Raw genomic sequence first — 21,266 nt, 5'->3', positions numbered from 1 at the left:
ACCAGACCAGGTTAGGATGGTAGATTCCTTCCTTAAAGGACACTGGTGAACCAGGTGGGTGTTCATGACAATCGATTCATGATCATCATTAGACTTTTAATTCCCAATTTTTATTGAACTCAGTTTCAGCATCGGTCATGGTGGGAATCGAACCCCATGGCCCCGAGTCTCTGGATTTCTGGCCCAGTGACAATACCACTACACCACCACCTCCCCCTTTTGGCTGAGCTGAGTCAAATCTAGAGGTGACAAAAGCATAGATGAAGCTTTCAGCAGTAGAGTCGATGAAGTGGGAAAGCAGGGGGGGGGGGGGGGGGGGGGGGGGGGGGCTTACCCGTCTCCCCACCTGGACACGAAACCCTCCCCGATTTCACACAACCTACATCAACTTTAATAAATAGAAGAGAAAAAGTGAATGGAGCGCTCAATGTAAAGGCAAGAAGTGTAAGCAAGGAGGTTAAAACATATTATGTTGAAGGTTCCAGCCTGCAGCAACCAGGGCATGGCTGGTCAGAGTAGTGAGGTTATTCTGTACAAGATACACAAACGGGAACAGAGGGGCAGCGGTTAGCATTGCTGTCTCGCAGTGTCGAAGTCCCAGGTTCAATCCCAGCCCCAGGTTACTGTCCGTGTGGAGTTTGCATTCTCCCCATGTCTGCGTGGGTCTCACCCTCACAACCCAAAAGATAAGCAGGGTAAGTGGATTGCCCACACTAAATTGCCCCTTAATTGGAAAAAAAATTGGATACTCTAAATTTCAAAAAAACAAAAGGGAAGAGAGTGCAATTTATTTCTACCCCGCTTTAGCTTTGGAGAAGCCAGCCAGAGTCAAAACATTAACTCTGTTCGTCTCCCCACAGATGCGGCCAGATCTGCTGAATCTTTCTGGCATTTTCTGTTTTTTTTTTTATCAGCAAATATCTGGGCAAAAAGTGTCATTTGAAGTGGCCGATTTTTATTCCATCAAACAATGGCAGATGGATTATCTAGCCACTATCACATCGCTGTTTGTGGGAGCTTGCTGTGCTAATTGGCTGTTACGTCACCTACATTACAAGTGACAGCAATTCAAAAGTAGGTTGTCAGCTGTAAAGTGCTGGGAGACCTCGAGGTCATGAAAGATACTGTATATATTTCAGTCTTTGATTTTGATAAAAGATGCTGTTCGTTGTTACTAAATATTCTTGCGACCGTCTCACAATGACGAATTAGTCAGAGCAAAGGAACTTTCTGCAGTATTGGCAGAGAACAGCTCCACTCGTAACGTGATGTAATTGATTTGATAGCGGCATTTAAAATAACAAAGGATTGGAACAGGGTAGATTTACTCCCCCCACAAATGCGGTTCTGACTATCATCAATGTCAATCTGGACCATTGAGAGTCAGCCTCACTCTCAAGTGGCTGGCAGGCAGGCGGATAAGGTAGATCACTGGTTGCTGCTGTGGTGCCAGAACCTAGTACCTAGAGCCCAGGCTAAGATAGGTCTGAGAGAAAACCAGTCTCCCAGTATCTCTGGCCATTTTTTGGGGAACTCCAAGGAGTTCCTCAGCTCAAACTCTGCGGTGTGTACTCTGGGGAGCCCTCAAAACATTAACCAACATTACTGAGGAGATGATGTGGTTGTTTGTGGGAACTTGCTGTGTACAAATTAGTGGCTGCACTTGTTACACTTAATAAAAAATCTTAATTGGTTGTAAAGCACTTGGGGATGACTGGAGATGCTAAACAAATGCAGGTACAATTTGCAGATTGAAATGGCTCAGGTGGGAGATTTGAGGGGGAAAAAATCATGCCCTATCTTCAGGTCGCTAGCACCCTGATTCTGCCCAGTTGGGAGACTCAAAAATGTCCACTCCGCCTTCGAGTGGCTGAAAGCTTATAGAAGGAGGGGGTGTAGAATCCAGAATAAATGTAAAAGATCAGGGCAGATAGGATAAATTCTTTTTGACGAGAATTATGTGGCTTTGGAACACAATATCTGGAGTTGGTCACTGAAGCAGAAGTCACTGAAGCAGAGTGGTAGAGAGAAAGTCAGATAAAAGTGATATCCCAACAAGGCGAAGCATGTCGAATTAGGATTCCTGCTCATGTGCAGGATAATTGCACCGTGGGCTAAACAGCTGGCTTGTGATGCAGATGGCAGCAGCACGGGTTCAATTCCCGTACCGGCCTCTCCGAACAGGCGCTGGAATGTGGCGACAAGGGGCTTTTCACAGTAACTTCATTGAAGCCTACTTGTGACAACAAGCGATTATTATCATCAAGAGGACAGAGGCTGGACTGAAGGGCCCAGTATTCAAATGCATAAATGCACAAGTTTACATGGACAGATCCATTTTAAATGCAGATAGAGGTCATAATTACAGAATTATAGAAAGGTACAGTACAGGAGGTAATTCGCCATCAAGCCCATGCTGGATCTCCCGAAGAGCAATCCAGTTAGTTCCACTCCCCAGCTTATTCCATATACCTGCAATTTCCTCTCCTTCACATATCTATCCATTACTACCACCCTATCAAGAATTGCTTTCCGGGCAGCACGGTGGCACAGCGCCCTGTTGCCTCACGGCGCTGAGGTCCCAGGTTCGATCCCGGCTCTGGGTCACAGTCCGCGTGGAGTTTGCACATTCGCCCCGTGTTTGCATGGGTTTTGCCCCCACCCACCCAAAGCTGCGCAGGGTAGGTGGATTGGCCACGCTAAATTGCCCCTTAATTGGAAAAAATTAATTGGGTACTCGAAATTTATATACAAAAAATAAATTTAAAAAAAAAGAATTGCTTTCCGAATACTAACCATGCGTTGCATTCAAAAGATTTTCCTCATGTTGCCTCTTGCTCACCTCTGTGCCCTTTCATTATTGACCCTTCAGCCATTGGAAGTAGTTTCCCTTTATTTGCGCTTTCTAAAGCGTTCATGATTTTAAATACTTCTATCAAATCTCCTCTTAGCCCTCTCTGCTCTAGAAGCAAAATCTCAGTTTCCAAACCAAGAACCTCCACCACCAAGAAGGACAAGGGCAGCAGGCGCATGGGAACATCACCACCTGCAAGTTCCTCTCTGTGTCACGCACCATCCTGACTTGGAGATGTCTCTCTGTTGCTTCACTTGTCACCGGGTCAAAATCCTGCAGCTTCCTCCCTAACAGCACTGTGGATGTACCTACACTACATAAACGACTCAAAAAAGGCGGTTCAAAAAAGGTGGCTCATCACCACCTTCTTAATGGCAATTAAGAATGGGCAATAAATACTAGGCCAGCCAGCGATGTCCACGTCCCATGAACAAATATATACTCCATGCAACTGTAATTCCTCAGTCCTGGAAATATTCCGGCAAATCTCTTCTGCATCCACCCTCCATCCCCCCCCCCCCCCAAAATCCCCAACCACCACTTCCCAAGCCTTCACAACCATTTTTTCCCAAGTGTGGTATCCAAAATTGGACACATTTGTCCACCTAGAACAAACTAGCAAAAAAAAACATGACACAAAAGTGGGACAACTGGAAGAAAGATTTAGTAGACCAATTGACAGTTAAGATTTTCACTCTATTGTGGATGGCATGACTTCCAATTATACAGCATACAATTAGAGATGACAGAGTGTTAAACCCAAGGTGGTTTCAGTACTTTATTGAAAGTATAACCATGACTCATTCTGCATTCTTTACTGTATCACAAGAGATTTACAGGTTTCCAGGTCAAAAATATTTAATATTTGCTATAGCGCTTAGTCCAGTCAGCATTAGAATACCTTTGGTCAATTTATCCAGGCAGCATATTACCTCACAACAAAATTATCAAATGTATTCTTGATTATAAGAGTTTGAAAATATAATTTTTAGGTACTTTACAGATAATATAGGAAACACTGCTTTAATTTCACTGTCCTAATCAATTAGGAGTGCAACTTGATTATACAGAAGTGACTAGACAGCATTTTAAGAATATGAGAATTAATTACAGTTATAAGCACATGCATCATAGGGGAAACCAATGACAAGAAACTTACAAGAGCTGGGCAAAGGCTGGGAATTCTGCAGCACATAACTCACCTAACACTCCAAAGCATGTTTACCATCTACTAGGCACAAGTCAGGAGTGTGATGGAATACTCTCCACTTGCCTGGATGAGGGCAGCTCCAACAACACTCAAGAAGCTCAATACCATCCAAGAGAAAGCAGCCCGCTTGACTGGCACCCCGTCCACCACTTTAAACATTCACTCCTTCCATCAATGGCGCACAGTGGCGGCAGTGCGCACCGTATGAGATGTACTGCAGCAACTTGCCAAGTATCCTTTGATAGCACCTTCCAAACTGGTGATCTCTGCCACCTAGAAGGGCAACAGACGCACGGGAACACCAGCTGCAAGTTCCCCTCCAAGAGACAAACCTGATTTTGGGAATAAATTGCCATTCCTTCATTGGTGTTGGTTCAAAATTCCCCCTCCCCTCTTTCCCCCCCCCCCCCCCCCCCCCCCCCAACCCCAAGGGCACTATGGGAGTAACATGGACAGCAGCTGTTCACGAAGGTGACTCATCACCCACCTTCTCAAGGGCAACTGGGAATGGCCAATAAAGGCCGGCCGTACCAGTGACAAACACATCCCATTAACAAATTTTTTAAAAGCAGAACTGCTAACACTTATCGCTTTCTTACTTTTCTTAAAATAAAATTTGCTCAGTTTCCATCTGCACTGGCCATTCTATTCAATAAAAGATGGAAAAGTTAAGTTATGCGTACAATATACAATATATACAAATAAAAGGGGCTGTATTCACATTGTTTACAAAGGCACAATCAGCCTTTAGCTTCTATTGATCTCATCCAATTATTTGGGTTTTACATTTCTATAGTAATGAATGTAACAGCTGCTTTCAACAGCTTCAGCGTGGGTCACATCTGAAGTTAAATCTGGGAAAGTACATGGCAAAAATCTTGTCAGCTAAGGCAACAGCAACATTAAATAGTTTGGCAAATTGAGGGTCAACTTTGTGACAAGTAGCCAATAATATTTATAACGGAATGGAGAATGTGCGCGGGTAGCTGTGAAGCAATGAGACAAGCTTCACCCCACCATGCCAACCTCCAACCATTTGAGGGTAAACCTTCTCAAGAATACCCTCTTTGACCATGCAACAAACTAATTTCCGCAGCTGTCCCTCCAACTCTGACTACCACCATGAAACACGTTGGGCCATTTAGCCACATCAGGAGCTAAATAAATGTAATTAGCTGTTACGAATCGGATTAAACAGCACATTACTATATACTGATGTTTCAACGTCACTGACGCGCATAGAACACCCTGCAGAATAAGTACATTTGAAAATATGAGAGATAGTGTTATAGGATTTTGCCATTGTTCAATTGACATGAACAGTGAGGTTTGGGAAAAAATAATTACACCAAGAACAAAATGAGTACAAGGAGGCAAAGAAACTACACCCTGAGATTTCCATTTTTCCTTCGATGTACATTTCAGTCTTAACTTTCACAGTGTTACAGGAAAATAAATTTAGAGCAGGGTGCACTAGGGTCAGTGGGTGCCTGTTGAACAATACGGCGTTGCTCACTCCAGTTTAGAGGTGATCGGCATTTTGAATTCCTCCATCCACAGTCAAAGCTCCAAACCTGTCGAAAGCAAATATGTGAATTAGCATCACAGAGAATACAGCCAAATTGCATCTGGTGGTGGTGGTTGAGGGTGGGTGGATTTTGAGAGTTTTTATAGGATCACAAAACACAAGGAAATCAGCAGTCTCTTCCCATGAAGTACAAATTGTTGTTCCCTTTACACTTGGTGTTCTTGCAAATTGACCTGATGAGTGCAAAGCTTCAAGATGTCTTTTCTCAGCAATATTCAAGTTCAGTACTGACTACTGGTAAGTCGAGACTATACAAAATACTAAATTGCCCAATTGAGAAATTTCGGAACTACTAAATGTATAACTCCTGGAACTTACTAAGATTTTTTTTGAATTTACAAAAGATAGATTTTTGGGCAATTACTAAAGTGGCACATTAAAAAAATTACGAAAAGGGTTATTTTTCTGAATTAGTATGGGGTTAATTTATTTTCATTATTGACTTATCCATGTGCCAATGAAACTATTATTTCTAACACAACTGCTGACAAAGAAAGATGATTGAGGTTTACTGCTAAACTCTGGATTCTGCAATTATCTTTTTTTAAAAAATAATTTTTATTGAAAAATTTTGAATTTATACAACGAACCATAATAAAATACCGAAAATAACAATAATATTAGCAATCATAAACATTCGCCCCACCTCCATGAACAACACAGCATTTTAACAACATCGCAAATTAACACAATATTAAGTTACATAATAGAAACTACAATAAGGAACACCCCCCCCCCAGGGTTGCTGCTGCTATTGACCAAGATACCTATCTTTGAGCCAGGAAGTCCAGAAAAGGCTGCCATCGTTTATAGAACCCTTGTATTGATCCTCTCAGGGCAAATTTGACCCTTTCCAATTTTATAAATCCCGCCATGTCACTGATCCAGGTCTCCACACTTGGGGGCCTCGCATCCTTCCACTGTAGCAAGATCCTTCGTCGGGCTACTAGGGACGCAAAGGCCAGGACACCGGCCTCTTTCGCCTCCTGCACTCCCGGCTCTACCGCAACTCCAAAAATCGAGAGTCCCCACCCTGGTTTGACCCTGGATCCAACCACCCTCGACACCGCCCCTGCCACCCCTTCCAGAATTCTTCCAGTGCTGGGCATGCCCAGAACATATGGGAGTGGTTCGCTGGACTCCCCGAACATCTGGTGCACCTGTCCTCACCCCCAAAGAACCTACTCATCTTAGTCCCGGACATGTGGGCCCGGTGCAGCACCTTAAATTGGGTGAAACTAAGCCTCGCACATGAGGAGGAAGAGTTGACTCTCTCCAAGACATCCGCCCAAGTTCCGTCCTCTATCTGCTCTCCGAGTTCCTCCTCCCATTTAGCCTTCAGCTCCTCCACTGACGACTCCTCCACCTCCTGCATTACCTTATAGATGTCAGACACCTTCCCCTCTCCGACCCACACCCCCGAAAGCACTCTGTCCATCGTCCCCCGCGAGGGCAGCAAAGGGAATCCCTCTACCTGTTGCCTAGCAAACGCCTTTACCTGCAAGTATCTGAACATGTTCCCTTGGGGAATCCCAAATTTATCTTCCAGTTCCTCCAGGCCCGCAAACCTCCCGCCAATAAACAGGTCCCTCAATTTACTGATGCCCACCCTCTGCCACCCCCTAAATCCCCCATCCCTGTTCCCTGGGATGAACCGATGATTGCCACCCAATGGAGCCTCCATCGAGCCCCCTGTTTCCCCCCGATGCCGTCTCCACTGTCCCCTGATTCTTAGGGTCGCCGCCACCACCGGGCCCGTGGTAAACCTCTTAGGGGAGAGCGGCAACGGCGCCGTTACCATGGCACCCAGGCTCGTACCTCTACATGACGCCATCTCTATTCTTTTCCACGCCGCCCCTCCCCCCTCCATCACCCATTTACGCACCATTGAAGATTCTGCAATTATCATACCCATTTGCAAGCATGATTTTTTTTTGACCAGGACACACACCTTCCATGCAACCATATACCAAATGGATTAATAATCAAAGAATTAAACTCTGGTGATCTCTCAGGTTTGGTGCGTCGGGTGTCTGTGTGATGGAGCACCTTGCTAATCCACACTTCAATCACTTATGGATTTGAACTGTCTGTTTATGAGATCTTGATGTGCACAACATTACAACGGTCACTACACCTGGGAAAAGTGACCGGTGGTGATGCACTTTGGCACATCCTGAAGCTGGGTTTCCTATTTGCGGTTATTTATCTCACTCTACCGTAATTTCTGAGGTTTGCAGGGTTACCAAATGTTGGCTGCATTTACCTTTCCAGGATGTGATTATTCTCAACAAGCTCCCGAGCGACTCCCTCCATTTCTTCCTTAAGTTTCTTCATTCTACAGAAAGATTAAAATTGTGGATTTTAAAGAGGAAGAACATGTTATTCTATTTCTGTCCACATGCAATCAGCTGTGATCAAGAATAAATCCCATTTAAAATCACAAACTCTGCAAAGTAATAAACAAGTAATTTTATATAGAGAAATACCATTCAGCATCCAAATACAATCTAACATGGTGTCCTTTAATAAAGGGTATTCATTAGGCAGATGGTGACGCAATGGGTTAGCCCTGCTGCCTCATAGCACCGAGGTCCCAGGTTCGATCCCGGCTCTGGGTCACCGTGTGGAGTTTGTACATTCTCCCCGTGTTTGCGTGGGTTTCGCCCAAAAATGTGCAGGCTAGGTGGATTGGCCACGCTAAATTGCCCCTTAATTGAAAAAAAATGAATTGGGTACTCTAAATTTAAAAAAAATAAAAGGCTATTCACCTGAGGCTACAATGCTGCTCATTATCCAAATTAAGCTGACTTTCTTATGGCACAGAGTTCGAGGAGAGGAAATTCGAAGGATCTAAGAGATTTCTACCTTCCCCAGCATACACACAATATTATTTACTTCCTGTTATTTATGGCCCAGTTGGTTAAATATTAAAAGGAAAAGGCAGAAGGAACATTTCGCTCCTGGGCCACTTACATCTAGTCCCTCGACAAATGTAATTTCTCATGCTGGTCACATTCTATCCTTTTTAATTGTTTTCCTTTTACTGACGCTACACATTCACTGCTCAAGCATGACACTTTTCTAATATTTTGTTTCTCATCAAGCCATATTCCAAATCACATTCAGGAGGAGAAATCAAATAGCCAAACAGCTCTTAAGGCATCCCACTACACACCAAGAACAGCTTACATCCATGGAACGCCTTGAAAACATCCCAAAGCATTCCACAGAAGTATTATCAAACAAAATTTGATACCAAGCCACATAATGAGGTATTAGGGTTGATGACCAGAGGCCTGGACTGAAGGAGAAGTTTATCTAAAGAAGGGGAGAGCAAGATGGCGGGCAGCAGAGCAGAGCTTCTGATTGGCTGTTCCAGGGAGATTTGCATACATGCAGTGCGGTCAGCGCAAGTTGAAGGTGCACCGGCATCAGTGACCCGAGGAGTTCGACGGAAGTCAAGCATCCAGCAGGGGGCAGCAGAGCAGAGCTTGATTTGCATACGTGCAGTGCGGTCAGCGTAAGTTGAAGGTGCACCTGCATCAGTGACCCGAGGAGTTCGACGGAAGTCAAGCATCCAGCAGGGAGCAGCAGAGCAGAGCTTCTGATTGGTTGTTCCAGGGAGATTTGCATACGTGCAGTGCGGTCAGCGTAAGTTGAAGGTGGTTTGTGAAGGGGGAGTGACAACTTTACCCGAAACACTACTTACGTAGTCTCTCCCACCCATTCTCCTCCTCTAACCAAAAATAAAAGTTCTGTCCGTTGGATTGCTAAACTAACAAGTTTTTTATTTTTATTTTTCAGTAGTTGGGAAGTTAGTTCAGTGGGAATGGAGGCTAGGGCAGTTGAATGTTCCTCCTGCAGAATGTGGGAGGAAAGCGTCACCTCTAGTGTCCCTTCTGACTACATCTGCGGGAAGTGCACCCAACTCCAGCTCCTCGAGAGCCGCGTTAGGGACCTGGAGCTGGAGCTGGATGAACTTCGGATCATTCGGGAGGAGGTTATTGAGAGGAGTTATAGGGAGGTAGTCACACCTCAGGTAAAAGAAGGTGGTAGATGGGTTACCATCAGGGGAGGGAGAGGGAACCGGCAGGCAGTGCAGGGATCCCCTGTGGTTGTTCCCCTCTATAACAAGTATACCGTTTTGGATACTGTTGCGGGGGACGACTTACCAGGGCTAAGCAATAGGGCACAGGTCTCTGGCACAGAGTCTGTCCCTGTTGCTCAGAAGGGAAGGGAGAAGAGGAACAGAGCACTTGTCATTGGGGACTCCATAGTTAGAGGAACAGACAGGAGGTTCTGTGGGAACGAAAGAGACTCACGGTTGGTGTGTTGCCTCCCAGGTGCCAGGGTTCGTGATGTCTCTGATTGTGTTTTTGGGATCCTTAAGGGAGAGGGGGAGCAGCCCCAAGTCGTGGTCCACATAGGTACCAACGACATAGGTAGGAAGAGAGATGGGGATTTGAGACAGAAATTCAGGGAGCTAGGGTGGAAGCTGAGAGCTAGAACAAACAGAGTTGTCATCTCTGGGTTGTTACCCGTGCCACGTGCTAGTGAAGTGAGAAATAAGGAGAGAGAGGAGTTGAACATGTGGCTACAGGGATGGTGCAGGAGGGAGGGTTTTGGTTTCCTGGATAATTGGGGCTCATTCTGGGGTAGTTGGGACCTCTACAAACAGGATGGTCTTCACCTGAACCAGAGGGGTACCAATATCCTGGGGGGGAGATTTGCTAGTGCTCTTCGGGGGGGTTTAAACTAATTCAGCAGGGGGATGGGAACCTAAATTGTAGTCCCAGTGTACAGGATGTTGAGTAGTGAGGTAAGGGATAGGGTTAAAAGTTCGAAAGAGGGCACTGGCAAGCAGGACGCTGGTTTGAAGTGTGTCTACTTCAACGCCAGGAGCATCCGGAATAAGGTGGGTGAGCTTGCAGCATGGGTTGGTACCTGGGATACTGAGGTAGTATGGGCCGAGGTTAGGAACAGTAGAGGAGAGGTCACCCTGTTGGGAGTTGTCTATAGACCTCCAAATAGTTCCAGAGATGTAGAGGAAAGGATTGCAAAGATGATTCTCGACAGGAGCGAGAGTAACAGGGTAGTTGTTATGGGGGACTTTAACTTTCCAAATATTGACTGGAAATACTATAGTTCGAGTACTATAGATGGGTCAGTTTTTGTGCAGTGTGTGCAGGAGGGTTTTCTGACACAGTATGTAGACAGGCCAACAAGGGGCGAGGCCACATTGGATTTGGTACTGGGTAATGAATCCGGCCAGGTGTTAGATTTAGATGTAGGTGAGCACTTTGGTAATAGTGATCACAACTCGGTTATGTTTACTTTAGCAATGGGCAGGGATAAGTATATACCGCAAAGCAAGAATTATAGCTGGGGGAAAGGCAATTATGATGTTATTCGGCAAGATTTAGGATGTATAGGATGGGGAAGGAAACTGCAGGGGATGGGTACAATCGAAATGTGGACCTTTTTCAAGGAACAGCTACTGCGTGTCCTTGATAAGTATGTACCTGTCAGGCAGGGAGGAAGTTGTCGAGCAAGGGAACCGTGGTTTACTAAGGAAGTTGAAGCACTTGTCAAGAGGAAGAAGAAGGCTTATGTTAGGATGAGACATGAAGGCTCAGTTAGGGCACTTGAGAGTTACAAGTTAGCCAGGAAGGACCTAAAGGGAGAGTTAAGAAGAGAGAGGAGAGGACACGAAAAGTCGTTGGCGGATAGGATCAAGGAAAACCCTAAGGCTTTCTATAGGTATATCAGGAACAAAAGAATGACTAGAGTAAGATTAGGGCCAATCAAGGATAGTAGTGGAAAGTTGTGTGGGGAATCAGAGGAGATAGGGGAAGCGTTAAATGGATATTTTTCGTCAGTGTTTACACTGGAGAAAGACAATGTTGTCGAGGAGAACACTCAGGTTCAGTCGACCACGCTAGATGGAATTGAGGTTCAAAAGGAGGAGGTGTTAGCAATTTTGGAAAATGTCAAAATAGATAAGTCCCCTGGGCCGGCTGGGATTTATCCTAGGATTCTCTGGGAAGCCAGGGAGGAGATTGCAGAGCCTTTGTCCTTGATCTTTATGTCGTCTTTGTCGACAGGAATAGTGCCGGAAGACTGGAGGATAGCAAATGTTGTCCCCTTGTTCAAGAAGGGGAGTAGAGACAACCCTGGTAATTATAGACCTGTGAGCCTTACTTCGGTTGTGGGTAAAATGTTGGAAAAGGTTATAAGAGATAGGGTTTATAATCATCTTGAAAAGAACAAGTTGATTAGCGATAGTCAACACGGTTTTGTGAAGGGTAGGTCATGCCTCACAAACCTTATTGAGTTTTTTGAGACGGTGACCAAACAGGTGGATCAGGGTAAAGCTGTTGATGTGGTGTATATGGATTTCAGTAAGGCGTTTGATAAGGTTCCCCACGGTAGGCTATTGCAGAAAATAAGGAAGTATGGAATTGAAGGTGATTTAGCGGTTTGGATCAGTAATTGGCTAGCTGAAAGAAGACAGAGGGTGGTGGTTGATGGCAAATGTTCATCCTGGAGTTCAGTTACTAGTGGTGTACCGCAAGGATCTGTTTTGGGGCCACTGCTGTTTGTCATTTTTATAAATGACCTGGAAGAGGGTGTAGAAGGATGGGTTAGTAAATTTGCAGATAACACGAAGGTCGGTAGAGTTGTGGATAGTGCTGAAGGATGTTATAGGTTACAGAGGGACATGGATAAGCTGCAGAGCTGGGCTGAGAGGTGGCAGATGGAGTTTAATGCGGAAAAGAGTGAGGTGGTTCACTTTGGAAGGAGTAACAGGAATGCAGAGTAATGGCAAGATTCTTGGTAGTGTAGATGAACAGAGAGATCTCGGCATCCAGGTACATAAATCCCTGAAAGTTGCCACCCAGGTTAATAGGGCTTTATAAGCAGGGGGATTGAGTTTCGGAACCACAAGGTCATGCTGCAGCTGTACATAACTCTGGTGCGGCCGCACCTGGAGTACTGCGTGCAGTTCTGGTCACCATATTATAGGAAGGATGTGGAAGTTTTGGAAAGGGTTCAGAGGAGATTTACTAGGATGTTGCCTGGTATGGAGGGAAGGTCTTACGAGGAAAGGCTCAGGGAATTGAGGTTGTTTTCGTTAGAGAGGAGAAGGCTGAGAGGTGACTTAATAGAGACATATAAGATAGTCAGAGGGTTAGATAGGGTGGACAGTGAGTCTTTTTCCTCGGATGGTGATGACCAACACGAGGGGACATAGCTTTAAATTGAGGGGTGATAGATATAGGACAGATATCAGAGGCAGTTTCTTTACTCAGAGAGTAGGGGTGTGGAACGCCCTGCCTGCAACAGTAGTAGACTCGCCAACTTTAAGGGCATTTAAGTGGTCACTGGATAGACATATGGATGAAAATGGAATAGTGTAGGTCAGATAGGCTTCAGATGGTTTCACAGGTCGGCGCAACATCGAGGGCCAAAGGGCCCGTACTGCGCTATAGTGTTCTATGTTCTATGTTTTAGAGAGGGCCTTGGCAGCTGAACGCATTGCCTGCAGTGGAAATATATATGACATTGGGGAATACCCCACTAGGTGTAGTTTTTGGCCTTTATCACAAACGTACCAAACACTACAGCATGATTGATAATCTAAAATAAGGGTTCTTTACTGAACAACAAATTCTATTTTTAAATTTTGTTTTTGAAATTTAAAGTACCTAATTTCTTTTTCCCAATTAAGGGGAAATTTAGCATGGCCAATCCACCTACTCTATACATCTTTGTGTCGTGGGGGGTGAGACCCACGCAAACACGGAGAATTCCACATGAACAGTGACCTGGAGCCGGGATCGAACCCTGGTCCTCAGCACCGTGAGGCAGCAATGCTGAAGAACAAAATACTAAGAGAACTTTTTCATACACCCGTCAACTATTATATCACATGTTAACTTGTATCATTTCCTGTGATTATGTTCATCAATCCATTTATATATTCACTTGACAATCAATGGCATTACTATTGCAGAATGCCCCGTTAGCAACATCCTGGGGATTTCCATTGCACAGAAATTGAACTAGCCAGATAAATGCTGCGGCTACAAATGCAGGTCAGAGACTGGGTATCCTGCAGCAAGTAACTCACCTCCTGACTCCCCAAAGCTTGTCCACCTTCTACAAAACACAAGTCAAGAGTGTGATGGAATACTCTCCGCTTACCTGATGAGTGCAGCTCTAACACTCACGAAACTTGACACCATCTAGGGCAAAGTGGCCCGCTTATTGGCACTCCAACCACAAACATTCACTCCCTCCATCACCGACACACAGTGGCAGCAGAGTGTACCATTTACAAGATGCACTGCAAGAACTCACCAAGGCTCCATTGGCAGCACCTTCCAAACCCATGGCGGCTACCACCTTGAAGGACAAGTCAGCCAACATGGGAACACCACATCAAGCCACTCACAATTCTGAATCAGAAATATATCACTGTTCCTTCGCTGCCGCTGGGTCAAAATCTTAGAACTCCCTTCCTAATGCACTAAGGATGTCCCTACACCACATGGACTACAGTGGTTCAAGAGTAAGGCCTTCTGAAGGGCAATTAGGGATGGGCAATGAATGTTGGCCTAGCCAGCAGCACCCACAGTCCATAAATGAATAAAAAAATTCAGCAGTATGATAATCATGTGTTAAACTATGTGCACTACAAAACAATGTCACAACGCTCAGAGGCAGAATTGTTCTCTAAATAATCATCTACAGTGGTGCTGATATATTGGTGTAGGTAGACTGGTTTAGTAATATTGATGATCACAGTGAAACAATTCATTTCTGAACAGTAGACTTGTCATGGATCCCAGTCTTCCCACTGACCAGCAGAATGAATTCCAAAGGTTAAATGACTCTCAGAGAAGAAATTCCTCCTAATTTCCATCCTAAATGGGACACCCCTTATTTTCAAACTCTGCCCCCTAGTTCTAGACTCGCCACATGGAGAAGCATCCTCTCTTTATCTACCCTGGTAAGTCCCCTCACACAATCTTATGTGTTTTTATAAGATCAAATTAGTCAAAATAAGTGAGGCAGAGTATATTCTCATTGAAATAAACACATCAGGCCTGCTCTGCAGGTGGTGTACAGATGACCTTTTGGGGTTACTACTTGTTCCTATAGTGTAGGATACAAATCTAGAGAGAGGAAATCAGAGTTACTACTCTGACAATTCATTTCAGCAATGGCATGCAGCACTTAATATAATCCAGTAAATCAATTCCTTTATTTTAATTATCATAGAATTTACAGTGCAGAAGGAGGCCATTCAGCCCATCGAGTCTGCACTGGCTCCTGAAAAGAGCACCCCACCCATGGTCAACACCTCTAGCCTATCCCCATAACCCAGTAACCCCACCCAACACTAAGGGCAATTTTGGACACTAAGGACAATTTATCATGGCCAATCCACCTAACCTGCACATCTTTGGACTGTGGGAGGAAACCGGAGCACCCGGAGGAAACCCACGCACACACGGGGAGGATGTGCAGACTCCGCACAGACAGTGACCCAAGCCGGAATCGAACCTGGAACCCTGGAGCTGTGAAGCAATTGTGCTATCCACAATGCTACTGTGCTGCCCTAAACTAGATGAACCAGTTGTAAACTAATTAGTTGTAAACTAGACTTATCAATGTGAATGTACATTTCTTCTTGGCAGTCAGAAACTACATTCCACTGAAGATCAACTGTTCCCTTCCAATTAGAAGAGCTTGGAGGAGGTATCCATACAGATGATTAAAACCAAATAGTGATTGAGCTAAGGTTGGTGAATTGGCAGCGCTGAATGTAGGAAATCAGCTCCTTTATCCTATGTGATGTGCTCGATATCACTGCAAAAATATTTACCCAATGGTCATTTCCATCAAGGTATTCTGACTTGGGTAACCAAGAGGTCCTGGAGATTTCCAGTCACTAGACGTTGCCATAAGTGCTTTTTGAGGCAGCAGCTCCTGCAGCTATGGGAGCAAAATGGGGGAGGAGGGAGAGAGAGAGAGAAAGAGAGAGAGATGTAAATTATAATTCATCACAAATGCTTTTGTGTAACTCAACCCCATCACACCCAATCAGGGACAAAATTAAATTGGTATGGGGTATTGGGATATGGTATTGTGAGCACCTAGTTCTGGTGTGACAAGGAATCTAGTCATTTGATGAAAATAGCCAGGGAAAGTATCTCCTCCTCCTCCTCCTCCTCCCCCCTCCCCAACCTAGCTTGACAATGAGTGACCAAAACGTGCCCATTTTAATTGGATGTATTCCTGGAAGTTTCATCAAATGACCTTTAACTCCCCACTGATTACCCAACCTGCTTATCCTTTCAGCTCCATGCCTTCCCCCACCAATTGCAAATGAAACCGGTTCTTCATCAGCGAATAAGACTACCAGTCAAACATCTTTTTTCTCCCTTAATAAAGCAAAGTGCTGAAGGAAACATGAAACAGACAATCTTTTTTGCTGTCCCTTTGCGATTTTTCTTCCAGGTTTTTTCAGTGCCCTGGAGTTTAATTTTCAATTCCTGCAGGACAGTCCTGGGGGGTTGGCAACATTAGTGACTCCATGGCTGACTGAACACCCTGTAAAGTGGCTCAGCAAGCCACTAAAATCAAGCATGCCAATCAAGTACAACCCAAGAGGTTTATCACCAACCTCTCAGGGAAATTAAGGATGGACAACAAATTCAGCCTCCTCTGAATCACCCATGCACCAAAACAAACTAAAAACATATTGCTGCTCATCTTCTCAGGGTACAAACAACTATACCTTTTTTTTTAATAAACAATTTTATTGAGGTAGTTTTTGGCTTTATAAACAGTTACAGACATCATCAGAAAGGAAGCAAAAAAGGCAAAAATGTGCAAACATCCACGTACTTTCAATACTTCCACCGTAACATATTGCACAAGCCCGCTCCCCTCCCACCGGTACTACCCGCCATATTTTCCCTCCTACTCTACTCTACCCCCCCCCTCCCCTCCCCCCCCCCTCCCCCCACCCCCCTGCTGACACTCTCTCTCCCGCAAAGAAGTCAATAAATGGTTGCCACCTCCGGGTGAACCCCTGCACAGATCCCCTCAAGGCGAACTTAATTTTTTCCATCCCCAGGAAACTCGACATGTCCGCAAGCCACCACTCAGTCTTCGGGGGCTTTGAGTCCCTCCACGCCAATAATATTCGTCGCCGGGCTATCAGGGAAGCAAAGGCCAAAACATCGGCCTCTTTCTCCCCCTGGACGCCCGGGTCTTCCGAAACCCCAAATATTGCCACCCCTGGACTCATCACCACCCTTGTTTTTAGCACCTGGGACATGACCCCCGCAAATCCCTCCCAGTACCCCCTCAGCTCAGGGCATGCCCAAAACATGTGAACATGGTTCGCTGGTCCTAGCGCATTTGTCCTCTATCCCGAAAAATTTGCTCATCCGAGCCACCGTCATACGGGCCCGGTGAACGACCTTAAATAACAACTATACCTTTTTGATATGTTCCTGGTACGTGAGTACTTCCTGCTCAATGTTTACAAACTGATTGGCAACACTCAGCACTTGTTTTCTCAGAATGTGCATTGCCCTGTGGAGAAAGCAGAACTCATTACAGCCAACTTATTACATAGTCACAAAACTATTATTACTGTTAGATTACCGCAATGATTTCTACAATTCCACATAGAAAGCTACAGCAATCAGGATACGCAGCCACAGCAACAACTTCCATTTAGACAAGCATTTTCAACATAATACATTGCAAGGCATTGGTGCATAGCAGACAAAATCAGATATCGAGCAACATGCAGGCGATCAAATGCTTGATCAAAGGGATAGGTTTTAAGGCACAATTTAAAAAGGAGGAATCAGAGAGAAGTTCAGTGAGATAATTTAAGAGCTTAGATTATAGGCAGTTGAAAGGATAACCGCCAATGATGCAGCGAGGAAAATTATTGATGTGCAAGAGGTCAAAATTGAAGGGGCACATAAATCCCAGAGGGCTGCAGGAGGTTAGAAAATACCATTTACATGGAAAACAATCTACTGTAACATTCGTTTTCCTACACATTTATCAACACATGCCACCATCTCCAGAAGAATGGTTACAGGGCAGAACAATGTCCCAGGCATTGAGAGAACGTATTTGTTTTTCCCTCCAAATATGTATGCCCAGAGGAATATAGCGCATCAATTTAATGTCTCGGCCATAAAATGATAACTCTGACAGTGCAGCACTCCTTCGGCACTGCACCACAATGTCTGACTGATTTACATAGAAAATAATATTCTACGGCCCTGCAGGCTCAGGATTAAAAGCATTCTGATCAAACTGTCAAGATTACCCCACACCACTACACTCATTGGAATTTCAAAGAATGAGTGGCAATCTCATTGAAACATAAGATTCTGAAGGGAAAATTAAGCCAAATAGTGCAGATGCTGGAATCTGAAACAAGAACAGAGGACGCTGGGAAAACTCAGCATGGTCTGGCAGCATCTTAAAATTCTGAAGGGGCTTGACAGGGTCGGTACTGAGGGCTGGTGAATCTAGAACACAAGGGCACAGACTCAGGATAAGGAACAAAGAAAAGTACAGCACAGGAACAGGCCCTTCGGCCCTCCAAGACTGCGCCGACCATGCTGCCCGTATAAACTAAAATCTTCTACACTTCCGGGGTCCATATCCCTCTACTCCCATCCTATTCATGTATTTGTCAAGATGCCCCTTAAATGTCACTATCGTCCCTGCTTCCACCACCTCCTCCGGCAGCGAGTTTCAGGCACCCACTACCCAGTGTAAAAACCTTGCCTAGTACATCTCTAAACCTTGCCCCTCGCACCTTAAACCTATGCCCCGGAGTAATTGACCCCTCAACCCTAGGGAAAAACAATCGCTGACTATGCACTCTGTCTATGCCCCTCAATTTTGTAGACCTCTATCAGGTCGCCCCTCAACCTCTTTCGTTCCAATGAGAACAAATCAAGTTTATTCAACCTCTCCTCAGAGCTAATGCCCTCCATACCACACAACATCCTGGGAATGATCATTTAGGGCTGAGATGAGGAGAGATTTCTTCATTCAAAGGGTTGTGAATCTTTGGGATTCTCTGCCCAGAGGGTTCTGGATGCTCTGTCATTTAATGTATTTGAGGCCGAGATTGCCAGACGTTTGGTCGAGGGAAAATGGAGTGGAACATAGAACATAACAGCGCAGTACAGGCCCTTCGGCCCTCGATGTTGCTCCGACCTGTGAAACCACTCTAAAGCCCATCTACACTATTCCCTTATCGTCCATATGTCTATCCAATGACCATTAGAATGCCCTTAGTGTTGGCGAGTCCACTACTGTTGCAGGCAGGGCATTCCACGCCCTTACTACTCTCTGAGTAAAGAACCTACCTCTGACATCTGTCCTGAATCTATCGCCCCTCAATTTAAAGCTATGTCCCCTCGCGCTAGACATCGCCATCCGAGGAAAAAGGCTCTCAATGTCCACCCTATCTAATCTCTGATCATCTTGTATGCCTCAATTAAGTCACCTCTAAACCTTCTTCTCTCTAACGAAAACAGCCTTAAGTCCCTCAGCCTTCCCTCATAAGATCTTCTCTCCATACCAGGCAACATCCTGGTAAATCTCCTCTGCACCCTTTCCAATGCTTCCACATCCTTCCTATAAAGCGGCGACCAGAATTGCACGCAATTCTCCAAATGTGGCCGCACCAGAGTTTTGTACAGCTGCAACATGACCTCATGGCTCCGAAACTCAATCCCTCTACCAATAAAAGCTAACACACCATACGCCTTCTTAACAACCCTCTCAACCTGGATGGCAACTTTCAGGGTTCTATGTAAATGGACACCGAGATCTCTCTGCTCAGCCACACTACCAAGAATCTTACCATTAGCCCAGTCCTCTGTCTTCCTGTTATTCCTTCCAAAATGAATCACCTCACACTTTTCTCCATTGAACTCCATTTGCCACATCTCAGCCCAGCTCTGCAGCTTATCTATGTCCCTCTGTAACTTGTAACATCCTTCCGCACTGTCCACAACTCCACCGACTTTAGTGTCATCTGCAAATTTACTCGCCCATCCTTCTACGCCCTCCTCCATGTCATTTATAAAAATGACAAACAGCAGTGGCCCCAAAACAGATCCTTGTGGTACACCATTAGTAACTGGACTCCAGTCTGAACATTTCCCATCAACCACCACCCTTTGTCTTCTTCTAGCTAGCCAATTTTTGATCCAAACTGATAAATCACCCTGAATCCCATGCCTCCGTATTTTCTGCAATAGCCTACCGTGGGGAACCTTATCAAAACGCTTTACTGAATTCCATATACTCCACATCAACTGCTTTACCCTCATCCACCTGTTTGGTCACCTTCTCAAAGAACTCAATAAGGTTTGTGAGACACGACCTACCCTTCACAAAACCGTGTTGACTATCTCTAATCAAATTATTCCTTTCCAGATGATTATACATCCTATCTCTTATAAACCTTTCCAAGACTTTGCCCACAACAGAAGTAAGGCTCACTGGTCTATAGTTACCGGGGTTGTCTCTACTCCCCTTCTTGAACAAGGGGACAACATTTGCTATCCTCCAGTCCTCTGGCACCATTCCTGTAGACAAAAATGACTTAAAGATCAAAGCCAAAGGCGCAGCAATCGCCTCCCTAGCTTCCCAGAGAATCCTAGGATAAATCCCAGAGGCCCAGGGGACTTATCTATTTTCACACTTTCCAGAATTGCAAATACCTCCACCTCAAGCCCTTCTAGTCTAGTAGCCTGTATCTCAGTATTCTCCTCGCCAACATTGTCTTTTTCCGGTGTGAATACTGACGAAAAATATTCATTTAGCACCTCTCCCATCTCCTCGGACTCCACACACAACTTCCTACTACTGTCCTTGACTGGCCCTAGTCTTACCCTAGTCATTCTTTTATTCCTGACATATCTATAGAAAGCTTTAGGGTTATCCTTGATCCTACCTGTCAAAGACTTTCTATGTCCCCTCCTGGCTCTTCTTAGCTCTCTCTTTAGGCCCTTCCTCGCTACCTTGTAACACTCAAGCGCCCTAACTGAACCTTCACATCTCATCTTTACATAAGCCTCCTTCTTCCTCTTGATAAGTGATTCACTACTTTAGTAAACCACGGTTCCCTCGCTCGACCACTTTCTCCCTGCCTGACAGGTACATACTTATCAAGGACACGCAGTAGCTGTTCCTTGAACAAGCTCCACATTTCCATTGTGCCCATCCCCTGCAGTTTCCCTCCCCATCCGATGCATCCTAAGTCTTGCCTCATCGCATCATAATTGCCTTTCCCCCAAATATAACTCTTGCCCTGCGGTATATACCTATCCCTTTCCATCACTAAAGTCCTGGTTCATTACCCAGTACCAAATCCAATATGGCCTCGCCTCTCGTTGGCCTATCCACATACTGTGTCAGGAAACCCTTGGACAAAAGCGGACCCATCTAAAAGTACTCTAACTATAGCGTTTCCAGTCAATATTTGGAAAGTTAAAGTCCCCCATAACAACTACCATGTTACTTTCGCTCCTGTCCCG

At 45.0% G+C, this 21,266-nt stretch overlaps 1 protein-coding gene across 1 annotated transcript in view; it reads right to left on the bottom strand.

The window, feature by feature from the left end:
- Nucleotides 1-4,482: 4,482 nt before the first annotated feature.
- The window catches only part of LOC119955005 (serine/threonine-protein kinase TBK1-like), a 53,968-nt gene continuing 37,184 nt past the window's right edge, over nucleotides 4,483-21,266 (bottom strand). Inside the window, 4 exon segments of the mRNA XM_038780800.1 lie at nucleotides 4,483-5,638; nucleotides 7,919-7,990; nucleotides 15,551-15,660; nucleotides 17,175-17,271. Of these exon segments, the coding sequence (XP_038636728.1) occupies nucleotides 5,587-5,638; nucleotides 7,919-7,990; nucleotides 15,551-15,660; nucleotides 17,175-17,271 (331 nt within the window). The 3' untranslated portion in view covers nucleotides 4,483-5,586.

Source organism: Scyliorhinus canicula, chromosome 20 (assembly GCF_902713615.1).
Source record: "Scyliorhinus canicula chromosome 20, sScyCan1.1, whole genome shotgun sequence".
NCBI classification, from domain to species: Eukaryota; Metazoa; Chordata; class Chondrichthyes; order Carcharhiniformes; family Scyliorhinidae; genus Scyliorhinus; species Scyliorhinus canicula.
The sequence above is the reverse complement of the archived record's forward strand: the minus strand, read 5'-3'. Positions and strand labels throughout refer to the sequence as shown.